Source organism: Salvia splendens, chromosome 13 (assembly GCF_004379255.2).
Source record: "Salvia splendens isolate huo1 chromosome 13, SspV2, whole genome shotgun sequence".
Lineage (NCBI taxonomy): Eukaryota > Viridiplantae > Streptophyta > Magnoliopsida > Lamiales > Lamiaceae > Salvia > Salvia splendens.
Window position 1 is genome coordinate 18,253,819 of NC_056044.1, and position 20,527 is coordinate 18,274,345.

The 20,527-nt window shown below is 42.5% G+C and overlaps 1 protein-coding gene across 1 annotated transcript; it reads right to left on the bottom strand.

The window, feature by feature from the left end:
- Positions 1 to 17,629: 17,629 nt before the first annotated feature.
- LOC121760088 (cytochrome P450 71AU50-like) lies at positions 17,630 to 19,661 on the bottom strand. The gene is made up of 3 exons (XM_042155693.1): positions 19,354 to 19,661; positions 18,663 to 19,212; positions 17,630 to 18,542 (listed from the first exon to the last, which is right to left on the bottom strand). Exons 1-3 carry the CDS (start codon positions 19,659 to 19,661, stop codon positions 17,928 to 17,930), a joined length of 1,473 nt encoding a protein of 490 aa, XP_042011627.1. The 3' UTR covers positions 17,630 to 17,927.
- Positions 19,662 to 20,527: the final 866 nt, after the last annotated feature.

Genomic DNA, 20,527 nt, shown 5'->3' on the forward strand with positions numbered 1-20,527 from the left:
TGAGGAATTCTTTTTTGTGCCTTACTGCTTTTGTGGCGAAAACTAACTTTGCTTTCTTGCTTTTTGGCAGTGTACATGCTGAATAAGATTAGCCGCAATCCTCCGAGCTTAAGGAGCCGGAGAAAGAGAAGGCTACCAGCTCGGCGCCTGATGCCGAGAAGAATCCGAAGAGGCAAAAGACCTCTTCGGATCCAAAGAAGCCGGAGTCGACTTCGGCAAGTAGGAAGGGGAAGACCCAGAAGCCCCCGAGAGCGCCAGAGAAAGACGTGGTCTTGGCGCCTCCTTCGGAACATATCTGTGAGCCCTTTTTATGGCCCACGGACTTCGCCGAGGTGAATTCTCTTCTTGATTTTCTGGCCTTGCTTTTTTCCTGTATTTTTTGTGGCCCCTCTGTTGACTTTTTGCTTTTTCCATTTTCAGAGGAACGATATGCTCTCCAAGCTCGTCGCCGTTGAACTCTCTAAAGCGTCCAACGACTATGCTGAGATGCAGAGGAAGTTGGCGGCTGCTTGTCACCGGGCCGAGCAGGCTGAGGCAAACTTTGAGAAAGCCAGAGCTGCTAGGATTTCGGCCCAGGATGAAGCTCAGTTTGCCAAAAACCAGCTCGTCATCCAGCGAGAGCAGACGAAACGGAGGGATGCTGCCGCCGTGGTTGCCCAAGGAGAGGCTCTCCGTGCTTTCGCGGAGAAACTCTTTCTGAGCAACCAATTTTCAGCCTTTGTCGGTGATCTGCTGAAACTGATGACCGATAAAGCCGAGCAGGGTCCCGAAGTCATCCTGCCGCTGTACGGCCGAGAGATAGCAGCTCGGCTTCAGAGTCTGCCGGTGCTTGAGGAGCTTGCTTCGTCCTCGGTCCTGCTTTCTGCAGACCAAGTTCGTAGTTGCCGAGCTGACCGCGATGAGAACATGGAGGCTATCTTTGCCTCCATAGGGTCAGTTTCACCCGCTCCAATTTTCCATGGAGAGGGTGAGACCGAGCAGCATGAGCGGCAGACCGGCGATGAGCAGGCCGAGCAGGAGGCGCAGCAGATCGGCTACGGTGGCGCCGAGCAGGCTGGGGAGAGCAGGGAGGCCGAGGCTGAAGCTGAAGCAGACAAGGAGAAGGAAGCTGAACCTCACCGAGAAGGCGGAGACGAAGCTGGCGGAGTATGATTTCGTCTCCCTTCTCTTAGTTTAGTTTCTTCCTTCTTGTAAAACGGCCTTGAAGCCCTTGTGTAGAAAAAATTTTTTTCTTATGAATGAAAAAATTCTTCTTTCTGCTCTTGTGTCTTCGTATAGCCTTTCGTACTCTCTTTTACTCCTGTTGTGGTTTACTACCTGCTCAGTAATCTGAAATGCCGAACTGACATAGCTGCTCTATATTCTGAACTCTTAAGGAGCTGGAGGTACTTCACTGGAAGCGGCTGTACTCTTCGGCTTTAGACGAAGCTGAGAAAAGAGCCATAGCTGACCAGGTGAAGAATGACGAACTCTTGGCTCGTTCAGTGAAGCTGGAGGCCGACAATAAGGACTTAGAGTCCGAAAAGAAAGATCTGGAGGCCGAGCTGAATACCGCCGTCGCTGAGAGGACTGCGTATGAGGATTTCATCTGCAGGCGCGGGGGAATGACTATCTCTGAAGTTCAGGAACGAGTTGACGAACTGTGGGAGGAATATCATGTACTCCGGAGGAACAATGCGCTGGAGAGTTCGGTTTGCCAACAAGTCGTGAATTCATTGCGGCGCTATGCTTCTCGGTACGACATCATTCTTTCCCGGCGTCCTTCAATCGAGAGATTCCTTAGGCATTTCCCGCCAACAGATGCTCGCACTCCAGCTCAAACCCCTGATTCACTTGCTCAAAACCCTACTCCAAGTCAGCAACGAACTCAGGAACAGCCGGAAACGTCAAGACGAGAACGGACTCAGGAGCAACCGGAAACGTCAAGACAAGGACGGACTGAAGTTCGTAGAGGAGCTGTGATTATGAGTGAGCAAGATCAACAAATGCTTCGTGAAGAGACTCTTCGCCGCCGAGGTGCTAGAGCTTCCCGGGCTCAGGGAAGAGGCGGTAGGTCGATTAGAGCATCTCGTCGACCTGCTTATTCTTCAGCTGCCGAGAACGCCCGAACTCGGCTTCACGAGGATTTTGTGAATAGATGGCTCAACTTTAGCAACCAGGGACAGTAGAATAGTCCTTTGTAATGGCGTAACGCCTTCTCGTAGGGCAGCAGATTTGTATGCCGAACAAGTTTTAATAAATGAAATCTTCATTTCGCTTCTATCACTGCGTATTTACAGCTCAGCGAAAAAATTTCATCGTGCTCGTCCTCGGTCTTATGAAGTAAACTTCTTTGACCGGACTCGTCCTCGGTCTTATGAAGTAAGCTTCTTTGACCGGACTCGTCTTTGGTCTTATGAAGTAAACTTCTTTGACCGGACTTAGTCCTCGGTCTTATGAAATAAACTTCTTTGACCGGACTCGTCTTTGGTCTTATGAAGTAAACTTCTTTGACCGAACTCGTCTTTGGTCTTATGAAGTAAATTTCTTTGACCGGACTAAGCTTGTGTCCTAATTTGGCGAGTTTTATCGCTCGGATCGGACTTTCCCTTGTCCTAATTTGGCGAGTTTTATCGCGTGGATCGGACTTTCCCTTGTCCTAATTCGGCGAGTTTTATCGCGTGGATCGGACTTTCCCTTGTCCTAATTTGGCGAGTTTTATCGCGTGGATCGGACTTTCCCTTTGTTGCAGTTCGTTTCAGACGAACTGCTTGTTTCTTAAGCCGAATTGTGGTCTTGTATCCTCCTTAGAAGCTTGGACTCACAATCGTTGGCTTATTGTTGCAGTTCGTTTCAGACGAACTGCTTGTTTTTTAAGCTGAATTGTGGTCTTGTATCCTCCTTAGAAGCTTGGACTCACAATCGTTGGCTTATATATGTTCTAAAAAGGGGATCAGCCTTTGAAGAACAAGATACCTCAGTAACATTTGTAAGAGACGACACGCACATAGACAGACAAAACACACCTAGACAAGCAAGACGCACATAAACGAACGAGACGCACATAGACAAACAAAAAGCACATAGACAAAGTAAAAAAACAAAGAAAACACATACCTCTAGGACCGAACTAGACACAAGACGGACTGACCGGACTGTCTCTTACAAATGGAACTTCTTGAGGTTGGAAATGTGCCATGTTCGGGGTACTTGTTCTCCTGACATGTGAGTCAATTTGTAAGACCCTTTGCCGAGGACTTCTGACACCCGATATGGACCTTCCCATGTGGGTTCGAGCTTGCCCAGCTTTTCTGCTCGGCTTACTTCGTTGTTTCTCAAGACAAGATCTCCCACTTGAAATTGCAGCTTTTTCACTCTTTGGTTATAATACCGGGCTACTTGCTCCTTGTACTTGGCTGTTTTTATGCAGGCCAATTCTCTTCTTTCTTCGGCCAGATCTAGTTCGGCTCTCAGTCCGTCATCATTCATTTCTGAGGAGAAATTTAGAGTTCGGGGACTGGGTACGCCGATCTCAATCGGAATCACGGCTTCAGCGCCGTACACCAGACTGTACGGAGTTTCACCGTTGGAAGCTTTGGGTGTAGTTCGGTAGGACCATAGGACTTGAGGGAGATTTTCTACCCATTGTCCTTTGGCTTGTTCTAACCGAGCTTTCAACCCTTTCACCAAGATACGGTTTGTTACCTCCGTTTGTCCGTTTGCTTGTGGGTGGGAGACCGAAGTGAACCGCTGTTGAATATTCAGCTCTTGGCACCAATTCTTGAATGTCTTGTCGGTGAACTGAGTCCCGTTATCCGAAATGAGGATGTGGGGTAAGCCAAATCGGCACACTATGTTCTTCCAGACGAAATCCAATGCCTTCGAGCTCGTTATCGTAGCTAATGGTTCAGCTTCTACCCACTTTGTAAAGTAATCCACGGCAACGATAAGGAATTTCATTTGCCGAGGAGCTTGTGGTAGTGGTCCCACTATGTCTATGCCCCATTGCATAAAAGGCCAAGGGCTTTGCATAGCATATAGATCGGTCTGCGGCATCTTTGGGATATTTGCATGGATTTGGCACTTCGTGCATGTCTTGACGAGCTGCACTGCGTCTTGTACCAAAGTTTGCCAATAATACCCCCATCTCAGAACTTTTTTAGCTAAAGCTCTAGCTCCGATGTGGCTACCGCAAGATCCTTCATGAACTTCTCTAAGGATGTAGTCCGTCTCTTCTGGCCCTACACATCGCAATAACGGCTGAAGGTAGGACTTTCTGTATAGGACTCCTTCATGAAGTTCGTACCGAAGGGCTCGGCATGTGATTTTCCGAGCTTCTCTCTTATCCTCGGGCAGTTGTCCTTGATCTAGATACTGTAAGATCGGCGTCATCCAGTTCGGCGAGCTGGCTACTGAAAGTACCTCAGCTTCATCAATGCTTCTGTGCATCAATTCCTCCACCTTTGAACTTGGATATGAGGCTAACTTACTTAAAATATCTGCTCGGCTGTTTTCCGCTCTGGGAATGCGGATTATCCGAAAATAAGAGAAACTTCGGCTAATGCTTTGCGCTTTGTCCCAATATTTCCTCATCCTCTCATCACGGGCTTCACTTGTACCCAACATGTGATTCACTACGACTTGTGAATCACAATGGATTTTGAGAGACTTGATAAATAGACTTTGCGCTAGCTTGAGTCCGGCAAGGAGAGCTTCGTATTCGGCTTCATTATTAGTAGTTGGGAATAAGAACCGAAGTGAGTAAGTTACCTCGTGTCCGTCGGGAGCGATAAGTAAAATACCAGCTCCACTTCCCGTTTTATTCGAAGCTCCATCTACGAATCCGCTCCAGCAGTCCGGTGGCTCTACTTCGGATTCCAGGGGCTGTGCTAGTTCGGCATTGGTAGAATTTTTCTGTTCGGCAATGACAGGGATTGCTTGATCGAACTTTGCTTCTGCAAGAAAATCTGCCAAGGCTTGTCCGTTGATGGCTTTCCGAGGTAGGTATTCGATTGAGTGTTCTCCCAACTCTATGGCCCATTTGGCGATTCTGCCTGATGCTTCTGGCTTGGTCAAAACTTGCCGAAGTGGAAGATCGGTTAAGACGCATACCTTGTGAGCATAGAAATATGGCCGCAGTCTCCTTGCTGCATTTACTAATGCCAGAGCAATTTTTTCCAGAGGTTGATACCTTGTTTCTGGACCTCTTAATGCTCGGCTTGTAAAGTAGATGGGAAGCTGCTTTAGGCCTTCTTCTCGTACAAGCACCGCGCTAATGGTCTGATCCGATGCCGCTAAGTATAAGAATATCACTTCAGCATCTGTTGGAGCAGAGAGAATAGGAAGCTCGGCTAAATAACTTTTGAGCTCGTCAAAAGCCTTTTTCTACTCGACTCCCCACTCAAACTTTGGTGCCTTCTTTAACACTTTGAAGAATGGCATTTGCTTTTCGGCTGCTTGGGAAAGGAATCTATTCAGTGCGGCTAGACATCCAGTTAGCCTTTGCACATCATGTATGGACTTCGGCATTGCCATGCTCTGAACAACTTGAACTTTTAGCGGATTTGCCTTGAGTCCTTCCTTTGAAACCCAACAACCTAGAAACTTTCCCGAATCTACCAAAAAGGTACATTTTTGGGGATTGAGTTTGAGGTTGGCTTTTCGGAGCACGTCGAGAGTGGACTTGAGATTGTCTTCGTACTCCGAAGTGCTTCTGCTTTTAACGACTATGTCGTCAACATACACTTCAACCTCCTTTCCGATCAAATGCCGAAAAAGCTTATCTACCATCCTTTGATATGTGGCTCCGGCATTCTTTAAACCGAACGGCATCTTTTTATAAGCAAAGATGCCGAAGTCAGTAATGAAAGCCGTTTTTGGAGCATCATTCTCATCCATTAAGACTTGGTGGTAGCCTTTGTATAAATCAAGAAAACAGAAAATTTCGAAGCCGATCAAAACTTCTACTTTTTTGTCTATGTTCGGAAGGGGATAGCAATCTTTAGGACAGTGCTTGTTTAGATCGGTAAAATCTATGCACATCCGCCATCCTCCTTCTTTTTTCTTGATCATCACAGGATTGGCCACCCAAGAGGGATATTTCACCTCGAATAATACATCCGCTTTCAGTAATTGGCGGACTTCGTCATGGATGACTTGATTTCTTTCTGCCGCAAAGAGTCTTTGCTTCTGTTTTATAGGCCGGACTGATGGATCAATATTTAACCGATGAGTGATTACCTCAGAGGGCACTCCGGTCATGTCCAACGGAGACCATGCAAAGACATCTTTGTACTCCTTGAGGAGCTGGATGGTCTTTTCCCGGAGTAGAGGCGTTCCCGCGAAACCGATCTTGACCGTTCTGGATGGATCATCTTCGTATAACTGAACGGTCATTGAGTTCGGCTCTGGTGTGACTTCGGTCATTTCGCTTGCCTCTGACTCCGGCTGCTGTGATTGCTATGCTTGATGATGACGATCTGATTGCTCGGCACTTTTAAGCGCAATCTGCAGACACTCTTTTGCTCTCTTTTGATCACCTCGGATGACCGCTATCCCCCCTTTAGTGGGGAGCTTGATGGTGAGATGATAAGTAGAGCAAACGGCCCGAACTGCGTTGAGCCAGTCTCTTCCCAGGATGATGTTGTACGGAGACCGAGCTTTTACCACAAAGAACTCGATCATCGTACTGGAGCTTGTAGGCGCTTTTCCCACCATGATCGGAAGGCTGATAATACCTTCAGGGCGGGTGTCCTCCTGGGCGAAACTTTTCAGAGGAAGTGGTGCCGGACTAAGCCGAGCTGGATCCACTTCTAGTTTATCGAAACATTCTTTAAAAAGAATGCTGACTGACGCTCCTGTATCCACAAACACTCTGTGGATCAGTTTGTTTGCCACTCCGGCTTGGATGACAATAGCGTCTTGATGAGGAGAGATGGCCGGGACGGGATCTGCATCTGAAAATGTAATCACTTCGTCCTGCTTCAGCCTTTTATGCGTTGGCTCCTCTCGATTGAAGCCTCTGCGCTCTGACTTCAGGGACGATTTAGTCTTCCCGGCAGGGAGAGCATCAATAGTCAGGATTACTCCATCATATTGCTGCTCGTCATCGTCTTCGGGATCCTGTTGCCTTTTCGGATCCTGAGGAGCGCAGTTCGCACCTCTCTGCTTTTTGTTCTTTTTCGGCTGCTTGCTTTGGTATTTTTTTAATGTCCCTGCTTTCACAAGAGCATCAATACCTGCAGCCAAATGTCGGCACTCCTCGGTATCGTGACCGTGGTCTTGATGGAAGGAGCAATATTGATCCTGAGGTCGACGCGCGGCCGATTTCGTCATCCGCTTTGGTTTTTCGAACATATCGGAATGCAGTTCGAAAATTTCCGCTCTTGACTTGTTCAATGGTACGAACTGAGCGGGCGGCTTCTCAGAATTGAGACGTGGCCCCAATCGGTCTTGCACCGGAGTCCTTTGAATCCTTTCAAAAGGAGTTCGGCGAGGATGTCCCTGATCGCTGTGATCGGGCTTCCTCCTGTCTCCTCGGGATGAGCTGTCTAAAGACCGTTTGCGACGGTCTGCCTCATCGGCACGGGAGAACTGGTCCGCAATGTCCCACATCTGTTGAGCTGTTTGCGGACTGCATTCCACGAGCTTTCTGTAGAGAGCTCCGGGCAGGATTCCATTTTGGAATGCCGAAATGACAAGTAGATCATTGAGATCATCTACTTGTAGGCATTCCTTGTGGAATCTCGTCATAAAGTCGCTGATCTTTTCGTCGCGACCTTGACGTATAGAAAGCAGCTGAGCCGAAGTGATTCGGGCTTCCGCTTTCTGAAAGAACCTCCTGTGGAAAGCATCCATTAGATCTCGGTAAGATCTAATGCTGCCTTGGGGGAGGCTATCGAACCACCTTCTTGCGTTCCCGATAAGCAGCTCGGGAAACAGCTTGCACATGTGGACCTCATTGAGACCCTGGTTCGCCATGTTATACTGATAGCGTCCCAGGAAGTCATGAGGATTCACCAACCCGTCATAAGTCATCGACGGAGTTCGGTAGTTCTGTGGAAGGGGAGTTCGGGTGATATCGTCCGAGAACGGAGTCTTCAATGCTCCGTACATGGCGAACCCGACATCTCTTCGGTATGGAGGAGATGGAGATCTCCTGTGATTCCGGTACCGAGGAGGAACAGGAACATGTCGGGGTTGAGGATTCTTCTTCCTGGAAGACACGGCACTACTGCGGTAGTGACTTTCATGTCTGGATGAGGAAGGAGAATCCACCGTTTTCGTCTTCGGTTCTTGGCTCTTTTGCAGGAAGGCTAAGAACTCATCCTGCTTCTCAGCCAAGAACAGCTTGACAGCCTCATTCAAATCAGGCTGCTGGGAAGACTCGGTGTGTGGACCTTTTGAGCGGCTTGTTCCTTCATCGTGAAAACTGGAAGTAGATGTCTCCCGAGGCTGTTTTCCGGACCTGCGGGCTGGACTAGCTTCCTCATGGTTTTCACGAACGGTATTACGGGTAGTATGTGATCTGGTATGCATTTTTTTGGGGTGGAAAAAGGGTCAAAAATTCGCTTTATCACAAATTTGGTTCTCTGTTTCCCACAGACGGCACCAGTGATGGTTTGGCGAATTTTTGATGGTGATGAACGCAGGAAAATGCAGATCACGACACAGAGATTTACGTGGTTCGATTTACTGAGGTAAATCTACGTCCACGGGAAGAAAAGAGGGCAGAGTTGTATTGCTTGATCTGTTTTCTACAGCTTACAATACAGACTTGCTATTTGATATTCGATCTCTAGAGAACTTAACCCTTCTTTATCTGATCTGAGTTCTATTTATACATTGAACTAAGATCGTGGCTTGCATCACCACTAATGATGGTTGTGAATGTCGTGGAGGTCATGGAGATCCTGCATGGGTCCACTATCCTGCATGAGATCCTGCATGAGTCCACTATCTCTGTGCTTGGTCCACTATCCTGCATGTGATCCTGCATGAGTTGACTATCTTCCAGTTCGGTCGAATACTGAGACCGAACTGCTGAACTATTGCCGAGTAGCTTTTGCCGATCTGAGAGTGGAGTTTGATTGGTCGGCTTTTACCGAGCTGTGGGCTGGGGCCGAACTCTTTGGTAATGCCGAACTGATACTCTTCCTTGGGCTTTGGGCTGATGGGCCGTCACTGCTATTGGGCTTGTTTAGTCCGTACCCCATCACTGAGCATGTTCAACATACGATTCCAGTCATATGCTCGCCAACCATATTTGCAAAATGAGAATGAAAATTTAGAGATAAAAAATGAGTGACAGAAGAAGATTTTGGTGTGACAAAATGACTTGATGAATAAGGTATATACAGATGATTTTATGATGAGTTTCATGATTAAAAAATGGAAAAAAAAAATAAATAAAAAGAGACAAAAATGATTAAAAAAACAGGTATCCACTAATATTCTCCTCACCTCTCTCATTTTACCAATTTTATCTTAATTCCTGTGTCATATCACTTGCCCATATTTTTATGGGATGGAGGGAGTACTATTTTACAATGAACATTAAACGACGATCACTCGTTGGCCGACGAGGGGGCGTCACCACTCCCTGCCAGCAAGCCACTTGGGAGGGGAGCGGGCCGCTGGCGAGCTCCCCCCCTAAGCAACTCCCCGCACCCAGTAACAGAACCAGAAAATTACATAAGCCGGTGCTGAAATTTAAAAAAGTAACGTGCATAAAAATCATGAACTTTGGTTAAATTCAACTATGTTCCATAATTTTGAAAATCAATTGTAAAAATTATGTATTTACATATATTATTCAATTTTTTCACGAGGTCTAATTTGAGTAAAATTGTACTTAACGTGCCATTCAAAAAAATTCAATAAGGACACACCGCCCATGAATTTTATCATTTTTCACAATACATTTAGCAATTAATAATACTAAAATATGTATGCGCCAAATCAACATTATAATACAAATAGGAAATTATAATTTTTAGTCATTGAAAAATTGATAAATGTTTAAATTCATGGTTTTAAGGCTAATTTTACTACTACGAAACAGACAAATATTTGACCAAAATTCTTGATTTCTTTGAAAATTTATCTTTAAAAACTAATAATAATAAAATATAAATTTTATTAACTTCTTAATTTGACTATTCTATTCGTTATCTAAATTGTAATTTTATTTTCTAAATTTTTATTACCTTTAACATTATAAATTTGTTAACGTCAACTACATGAATAGGAGAGCTCCAATAATTATTCTGAGTTTTTATTTCGTTTAGAAATGAGGTTCACTTGCAATTAAAATTAAACACGTTACTTCATGGAAGCTCCAATAATTGGTTCCCCACTTTTTTAAATTTAGCTTTTTTAGTATATAATTATTATCTTTATGAAGTCATCTGAAAGCAGCCATTTGTTTCCAATTTTGCGTGCAACATTTAAACACTTTCCTATTATTCAAAATCGTCGATTTGTCTTCCTATGTGATTTAGTCTTCAATGGCTGTGGTAAGAGGTAATAGCTACAGATTATTATCTAAAATTTCAAAAAATTTAGAAGCAGAAAAAAAAACCTTCATAGCCCCTACCTCAGTTTAAATCAGCCCAGAAAGTCTGATTAAAGCTTATTAAAAGTCATTAATGATGAGTCAATGCGATCCCTTTGCTCAAATACCCAATGCTATATTAACGCTTGCAATTATTTGTAGATCCGTATCAATTATTCAGTCATGTCTTAGTTCTCTATTTTGACCTATTCTATATTAATTATTTATTTCATTTATAGTGGATCTCACATTTCACTTATAAATTTTCACTCATACTTTATTATAAATTGACATATAAAAGCATGACTCACATTTTATTAACTTTTTTTTAAATAACTTTTTATTTTATTTTCTTAAAATTCATGTCGGGTCAAAATGGGGCACATATTAGGACACAAAGGGAGTAGATTTTTCTCAAAAGAAAATTCGACGCACACATCTCACAAAAGATATCACACTTGTAAGATGATACCAGTTTTTAGAAGATTTTGTTTTATTTGTTAAATGAAAAGAGGAAATATATTTTTTACATTAATGTAGAAAAGAAATATTTTCAAAAATGAAAATATCATATCTTTAATAAGATCAATTAAAAAAGAAAGTGACTAAGTGAGACATCTTTTATGGAATAGTATTTTTTACTTATATTTCAGACTTCAATTATTACAAATATAACTTCTTACAAAATAAAAAAAAATGCTTTCACACGTTTTGATTGTAAATGCGATTTTACTTAAACCAAATAATATTTTCTTCATAAAATTAAATAAACTTCTTTAAAGCAAAAAAGATTTTTATTAATATAAAATTGATCCTTGGAACCTTTTATTTGCAACAAATCCAATTTAGAAAAATTAAATAAGAATTTTATTTTCTTATTAATCGACACACGCTCCAATGCATCTTACTGGCTGCCGCATATATATTTAGGTAGCCGCTAGCCATAAAAATACTCCATTTAAATAAATATATACATTAAAATAATGATAATTTAGTTTATCTTATTTAATGCTCAAGTATTATTATGGTTGATTCGTTGTCTACTTATTTTTAAAATGGAAGACACTTAGAGCATCCGCAGCGGTGGCGAAAGACGACACCGCCGTCCGCGCCGTTGGCAAGGCGCAGGACCGCCGCCGCTGCAGCCGCGCCGCTGGCACGGCGCTGCTCGATGTATCGAGCACGTCCGTGCCAGCGGACGCACACGTGGCGTGCTCCCATTCGTCAACGGCATAGCTGTTGTGTTTAAACTTTTTTTTATTTTTTTTTTAAAAATCGGTATTTAATTATAAATAATGCTAAAAAATAAAAAAAATATATTTTCCAAATCCCAAAAATATGGCCGTTTTTTTCCCGTTTTTTCTGAATTTTTTTGATTTTTTTTTATTTTTTTTTTCCCCAAAATCATCTATAAATACACACATTCATCATCCATTTATCACATCAAATCATCTCTCATTCATCTCTCATTCATAATTCTCATACAAACTATCAACACATTCATCACCCACTCAAAATCTCAAATGGATTTCACCCATATTATGGCGGAAGCGGAACGCGAAGAACAAGAATACTACGAACAACATCGTGCCGCTTACGAAGCATATGTCGCGGCGAATACCCCTGCTCCTCCTCCTCAACGAACCAGATCAAATCGACGGTACATCCATCGTGACCGGGAGGGAGCCCACGAAAGGCTCGTTGCCGACTACTTTGCCGACCAGCCGCGGTTTCCGGCAGATTACTTCAGGCGCCGTTTTCGCATGTCAAAGCGCTTGTTCATGCGAATTGTCAACACATTGTCCGCACGTGTTGAATACTTTCAAACAGGTGTAGATGCAGCCGGCCGGCAAAGTATCACGGCGTTGCAGAAGTGTACGTGTGCCATCCGACAACTCGCTACTGGGCAAACGGCCGACATGTTCGACGAGTATTTGCATATCGGTGAGTCCACTGGAATCCTATGTTTAAAGAATTTTTGCGAGGGCGTTCGTTCTGCTTTTGGGGATGAATTCCTTCGAGCACCCACCACTGATGATTGCCAACGGTTGCTTCGTCTTCATGAATCAGTCCATGGCTTTCCCGGAATGCTTGGCAGCATTGACTGCATGCATTGGAGGTGGAAGAATTGTCCGACTGCTTGGAGGGGGCAACACTTGAGCGGTCACAAAGGCGGCGGCCCAACGCTTATCCTTGAGGCGGTCGCCGACTACCACCTATGGATTTGGCATGCATATTTCGGCGTTGCTGGATCCAACAACGACTTGAATGTGCTATATTCGTCACCACTCTTCAATGATGTGATGAATGGTGTAGCACCGGCGATCGACTTCACCATCAACGGAAATATATACCGCATGGGTTACTATCTCGCCGATGGTATCTACCCAAGGTGGTCGACGTTCGTGAAGACGCTCCACAACCCGCACGACCCGAGACGGGTTCTTTTTGCGCAGCGTCAAGAGTCAGCGCGGAAAGATGTCGAAAGAGCCTTCGGGGTCCTTCAAGCTCGATTCAACATTGTGAAGGCCCCGGCTCGGCTGTGGTACGTGAATAATATCGCCGACATCATGTTCACGTGTATTATATTACACAACATGATTATAGCTGACGAAGGGCCGAGGGCGGCTAGCTTCTACGACGAGGACGAAGCCGGAAGCTCAACAGCGAGGTCTCCCCTACGCCGAGGCGAGCATACGACGGTTGGCCAGAGGATCGAGACAAGACACACAATGCGCGATACTCGAATCCACAATCAACTACAAGAAGACCTAATCAACCACATGTGGGCGAAATTCGGCAACGAGTAGTGTCATTTTTAATTTTTAGGATTTTAATTATGTAATTTTTAATTTTTAGGATTTTAATTATGTAATTTTTAATTTTTAGGATTTTAATTATGCAATGTTTAATTTTATTTGTCATTTGTAATATTTATTGTGGGTTTTAAATGAATTTTAATATTATGGAAATGTTTTTGTGTAATTGAATTTTATATTAATTGTGCTCGTCCTTGCGGAAGAGCACAGTTGTGGGTGTTGTGCTCTTGCCAGAGAGCAGGCATGAATAGTACCGCCCGGGCCCACAACCGTGCCGCTGGCAAGAGCACGGTTGTGGATGCTCTTAGTTCCAAATTTAAAGTTCATTTCATAAAATTTAAATCGAAAAATAAAATAATTTCATAAAAAAACATGCAAATTTTCAATTTACGCAAGTCTCCGCCAGCCCCACTCTCTTAAAAATCAAAATTCTTCCCAAATGCATTAGTATGTTAATCTATTACCTATATATAGTATTATAATAACATTATTTAAAATATTTTATTTTTAATATATTTTTCCAACAATAATTAAAGTGTAATATAATTAAGGGGGGAGGAATGTAACGCCCACCCCCTTTTTTTTATTTCCGAAGTCTTTTGGAAAACCGACTTATTAGTATTTTTACTTTGCGCCTAGTCTCTTTTACCGCGCATTTTGATCGAGCTTTATGCATGAAGTACGTTTTGAGTGGTGAATAAAAATAGTTCTATTACAATATTTATTCTTTTCTGATAGTCTGTTTGTGAAGTCCGAGTTACAAATGAAAGTTCATAGACGTTTTACATCTAGTTCAATACTAAAATAAAAATAGCTATACAACTTCTAACACCGCGAGAGCCGTGTCACGACAAGCTCACATCGTGAAGTCACGGCGAGCAGCTGCGCACGCTTTCCCGGGCAGCCGTCCCTCTCCCCCCGGACCGTGCTCGATAATCACATCTTTCGTTCCCGCTACCTACACGAAAAAAATAGAAAACGTGTTAAATACACTTTTTGACATCAAATCAAGACAAGACATTTGACGAAATCACATCACATCAAGCACGGTTCCCAAATGACGACACACAGTTTCCAAACGACGACCATACTTTTTAGCTGTCATTTTGAGTGACAAGATGTAAGATTTTTTCCTTTTATGGTATAGTGAATGATAGACGTGACAACTTGGCATACCCTCCATGAATCAAGCTTTTGACCATGTTTTTCCAAGTACACATGTCCTCTATAAATACTACACCACTTCATCTTTTAATTCTTTTGTTCCATCACAAAATCTCTAGAACAAATTATCTCAAAGTGACGATCTCAAGTGAGTGCTAGAAGAGGAGTAAAAGTCCCCCCCACACCACTTTTCTTTCCACATTTCCACAAGGTAACTATATTTAAACCATTTTCATTCCTAGCCTTTTCATCGCATTTGCTCAAACATGATCACACCATGATAGTAATTGGTGCCTTAGCATTAAGTAATACTTGAACCATGGTTTTATTATTTTGTCTCTTAGAAGCATCACTGATAACCTTGCACATAGATCTATCCATGCCTATTATTGAAATGTTCACTTTATGCCATTGTTTTTTTTTGCAACATCAAACTTTTAGCCCAAACCAAGTTCATACTAAACGTCATACCAAAGTTGCCAAGAACATGTCTTTTCCATCATCCATAGTATGAATAGGATCTTCTCAATCAAGTAGTAACCAACATGAACTTGTGATAGCTATGTTTAATGTCGAGCATGAGTTAAATGAGGACTTATCTTTTTAGAGTGTCGATGAGCACCGAACTACCGAACGGTGCCGCCGTTGCATCGGGACAGCCCACTGCTGCTGTCTCCGGCAGCATCCCAGCAACGCAGCGGCAGCTGGACTCGCGCGACAGCAAGCTCGGTGCTTGTTTTAACCGGAGAGAAATGTGAGTGTGTGTGTGTGTTCGTGTAGCTTGTTCATGTGTTATCTGAGTGCGCAACAAGAGAAAGAGAAGAGAGAGGTGGCGAGAACTGAGAGCAGAGAAAGAGAGAGTTGAAATCATGGGAGTGAGCTCGGACAGAGCCCGGCGTTGCTCGTCGGCGGCTGGTGTGTTGACGGACAGGAGAGTGGCCAAGAGCTAAGGCGTTGAGAGAGGGAGTGATGCCGAGAGGGAATGACGGCGGCCTGCGTTGCTCGCTGGCGCACGGCATTTTCGGCCGAGAGAAGAGAGGCGTGAGAATGTGAGGAAGAAAGAAGCGCTTCTTTGCTTAAGGAAATTAGAATATGTGTTGAATTAAATTAGAGTTTCCACTCTTGATTTAGGTATTAGGCTCTCTTTTGGACCATGCTAATTAATTTTAGTTGAGCTTACTTAGTTTTTACGTGGGCCGATGTTTAAGGGAAAAAGAAAGTAGTTTGGACTTTTTATTTTAATGTGTTGGGCCCTTTCAATTAAAGATGACTTTGACTTCAATTCAAGTGTGAATGAATTCTCGTTGGGTTTAAAATTTTACTGTTTGTTTGGAATGATTAATTAATTATTCTCTAAGTAATTTCTTATAGATAGAAACCTACGGACTTGATGAGTTATCTTCTAATAGTTTCCAAAAAAATTAAAGCCTATAATTAAACTAGAGCGTTGCGAGTTTTGATCGAATGAATTTATATGGATCGAACCTCGAACATAGGATGCATATCCCATATAGGATCATTGCATATCATTCTCTTTATGAATGTTCTAAAGACTAATTGAATCAATACCCTCTTTCAAGAAGGGCGTGTTCACAGAGTTTGAGTTCCGAAGACGAGATCATGTAGATATTTATTTGGAAGCTTTGAGGTGGGCTTTATATCCAACACATTAAGTGTGGATAAAATTATCAAGTATATATGAAATGATTTTTGTTTGATAAAACCACACTTAGTTTTTTTTGAAATGTTATCGTGCCATAAATTATTTGTTTTTATGATGCCTATCTGTTTGGCGATGCCAAATGATGAATGAATGAATGAATCGGATTCGGACTCCAATAGCACCAAGATCCTATTCGAGTTAGTGTACACAAAGGAATGGACCGTGTGTCATCATAAAGGTTGGCCGATCAATGTGATCGTGGAAGGTGGCCACCTTTCCGATACACAATGAACTATCAGATATGGCGGATTACTGGAATGAACTTAGTCCCATTAGACGAACTTTATGAAAATAAACTTAGTAAGCTCGAGCCTTTTAAGAAAAATCCTCGTGTGTTACTGTGCTGGCATGATAATGATAACTTTTCTTATATATGTGTAACTTTCGGCAATGTGTCCACTGAGTACCCCGTACTCAGCCCTGCATGTATTTCTAAATGTGCAGGTTGTGCAGTGATGAAATGGTGGCTAAGTGGAGTTGGTGGTCGTCTCATTTCTTTTGTAGGATTCTCGTGGCATATGTCTTCACACATATGGCCATGTGTTACAACCCCTTCCGCTGTGCACTATATTGTAGCATTATGTACTAGATGGGTCGTAAGAACAATGATTAGTAATGAATGACCCGTGTTAAACACTCTTGAATTTCATGATCGTTCTTTGCCTCGTGAACCATCTTTGTCTTGTTAGGAAGTATCTATTTATCTTATTTCTTTCATCCCCTTTCTATCCCCTCTTCTTATTCCCCTCCCCTGGTCACGATTTACCTAGCAATGCTATCCTTAGCAAGGCGCGGTCGTGACATACGTAATATTAGTTTTATAATAAAATTTTAATGGAACGGGCTAGTGGAACACGACAATCATTATCAACAGTAATAAAAAGTAAATGAGACAACTAATCGTAGAAGTGTGTAAAAGAAAATTTACTCCAATTAATTATGGAGTGAAAAGGAAAATTTACACCAATTAATTGTGGACGAAAGGAGTACTTTTTAAAATAATCTCTAAACTATAATAATACTACTACTATAATTTTGTGATCAACTCTATTAAATATAAGAATGAAATATTCCTAATAAAGCTGAATAAATAAGGTCATCGTGAAGCTTAATAACCTTTCCAATACAAACATTTGAACTTACTGTATTTAATAAAAGTAGCAAAAATATGTATTCCTTCCATCCCACAAAAGATGTCACACTTGTACGATAGCATGAGATTTTAGGAGATTTTATTTTATGTGTTAATTGGAGAGAGAAAATATAATACTTGTAATAATGTGAGATAGAATTTTTAAAAAATAAAAATATAATATTTTTAATGGGATCAACTAAAAAGAAAAGTGAAACTTTATAAAATGGAGGGAGTAATACATTTTAAAATCAAAGTGCAATAATTAAATATTTTTAATACACTAAAAGTAACAGAGTTAGAACACATGATATAAGCGTAGCCTATCTCATCTTCTTCCTCAAGCAGCCACGACAACCAATTTTTCTAAACTTCCTTTAGCAATCTCAAATTTCAACCCCTCTTTTTTATTCAATCTTTTACATTTTAGACTTCACATATACTCCCTCCATTCCACTTTAAGTGTGACATTTTTCTTTTTGCTCTAAAGGACAAATTTCTAAAAATAGCAACACCACTCTCTCTACGTATTATTTTATTTTGGGAACAGTAGAATCAGATGCGAAGGCGATAACGGGGAATAGCCATGAGAGGCTTAGCTCTATTAGTGACTATACCGAAATGCTCCGACATGTCAAGATCATCGGGCGCCATCTCGTCGGGAAGCTCCCAATCGAAGCAATGCACCAACTGCGCCACCACCAGCCTGACCACGGTAAGGGCAAGCAGCATCCCGGGGCAGCCCCTTCTGCCCGAACCAAACGGTATGAGCCTGAAATCCTGCCCCCTCATGTCTATATCTCTCTCCAAAAACCTCTCGGGTTTGAAGGTATCAGGGTCGGGCCAGATGTTCGGATCTCTCATGATAGCCCACGCGTTCACGATTATCTGAGATTTTTTAGGGATGTGGTAGCCATCGACCTCGCAATCCTCCATCGACTCGTGGGGGATTAGCAGTGGCGCCACCGGGTGGAGGCGGAGGGTCTCCTTGAGCACCATGTACAAGTATTCGAGTTTATCAAGGTGCGACTCGTTCACCATCCCGTCCAACCCCACCACTGCTTCTATTTCTTTCTGTAGCTTCTTCATCACCGTTGGATGCCTCATCAGCTCTGACATCGTCCACTCGATCGCGGTTGAGGATGTGTCCGTCCCTGCAATAAGCAGATCCTGAAAACAACAAAATTGCATCTCGTCACTATATATTAAATTTATATTAAAATATGAGTGAAATACGCAGTCTGCTATAAAAAAGTACTAGTAAAAAGTAAATGAGTTTTCGACACTTACCAGAAGAATGGCCTTGACGTGGGTTCTACCGAACTCGAATCCGGCGCTGCCGGATCTAAGAATGGACATCATGGTATCAACAAAATCCTCGTCGTCTTTGTCTTTCTGCTTCTCGACGTGGCTGAGAAGGATTTTTTCGACTATCCCGTCGAAAACCTTGCTAAGGTGCTTCAACCTGCGGTTGATTCCCTGAAGATCAAGAGCGCCGACGTAAGGGAAATAGTCAGCCAGATTGAATCTGGCAGCGAGCTCCATTGTTTCAGAGATCACGGATTTGAACCCGATTTCCTCCAAATCCGAGTATTTTCTCCCAAACACCATCAAGCAATTCATGTCTCCACTCAGGGTTGAAATTCTCGCGCTTAGATCGACCGCTTTGTTGGCCTGTCTGAGCCCCCCCATCATCAGCGCGATCTCCGCGTTGCGCATGGGCTGGAAATGCGTGATTCGGTGGCTGCTCAGCAGCTCCGACGTGCAGAGCTTGCGCATGTTGCGCCAGTATGGCCCGTACGGGCCTGTCACCAGGTTCTTCTGGTCGTAACCAATATACCTGTTGGCAAATGAAACAAAAAATAACTATTAACAATATTCTGCATAAAAAGAAAATTGAAACTACTATATATAATATAAATAAATATATTGGGTCACTCCTCCTATAACCAATTGGTTTTAGGTTGGAATCTATCAGTACCTTGCAGCGTCGTTTTTGGGGCGGCTGGCAAACACGTGATCATGGCTCTTCAGGATGAGGGCGGCTGCGGAGGGAGAGGTGATCACCACGGTGGGGACGAAGCCGAAGCGGATGCCCATTATCGGGCCGTGTTTTCGGGCTAGGTTAAGAAGGTCGCGGTGGGGACTGCTCCCAAGTAGATGGAAATGCCCTAGAATGGGAAGGCCTCTCGGGCCGGGAGGGCTTTTTTTCTTGCTTTTCGGGCGGAGAAAAGCCTTGATGGCATATGCAACCACCAAAGCTATTAGCACTGTCCAAATCAAGGCCATTTTTGTGTAGTAGTTTGCTTCTGCGAGCTTAGCTATTTATAAGAGAATCACAAGGGTGGTTGTATTATTATTTCTTTTATTTTTTAATTGAAAATTTGTAGTATTTCTTTCTTGATAGTAGGAAGGCTGCGCTTGGTCAATCAAATGTTTGTGGTACAAACTTGACTATAATTTATAAACCTGATGCAGTCTACGAAAGAATGTAAAGTTGACACGACTCATATTTTCTTCGTAATAGTAATTTTTTCTCTGAGTCGTGAGCTGCAGTCTACAAAGAACTGACGCATGCATGCTTTTTCTAGTATTAGTATTATAATTACTCTCTTAATTTATCTACATTTAGTTTTGTCCTTGACTTTTCAACGTAAGAAATAGGGTTAATTACGAAATACTCCGTACACAAACATGCTAAAATTTATACTTAGCAATTTTACATGTATTTTGAAATATATATAAAACAATTAATTTTCATTATTATTTATTGAATTGATAATATATTAATTTAATGGTAGGGTTTGACATGAACCTAAATTTTTAGGATTATGGCTGAATATTTATATCCCAATAAAAATCACAACTTGATTAATCTGCAATCCAAATAGGATTGACCTGATTCCCACTGAGCTAACATGACTGATATTCCTACTTCAAAAATCATAGAACTTAGATAGCCACATTGTTGAGTGACACGGGATTTTAAATGGAGTTATTGTGTTAAAGTAGAGAAAAAATAGTCATCTTTATTATGACAAATTGAAAAGAAAAAGTGGTCATTTTAAATGGGAGTAGGGGTATATATTCGATTGTATAATTTACGAGAAGAATATAATATTTATTCACTACTATCTCTGTCCTACAATAAGAGT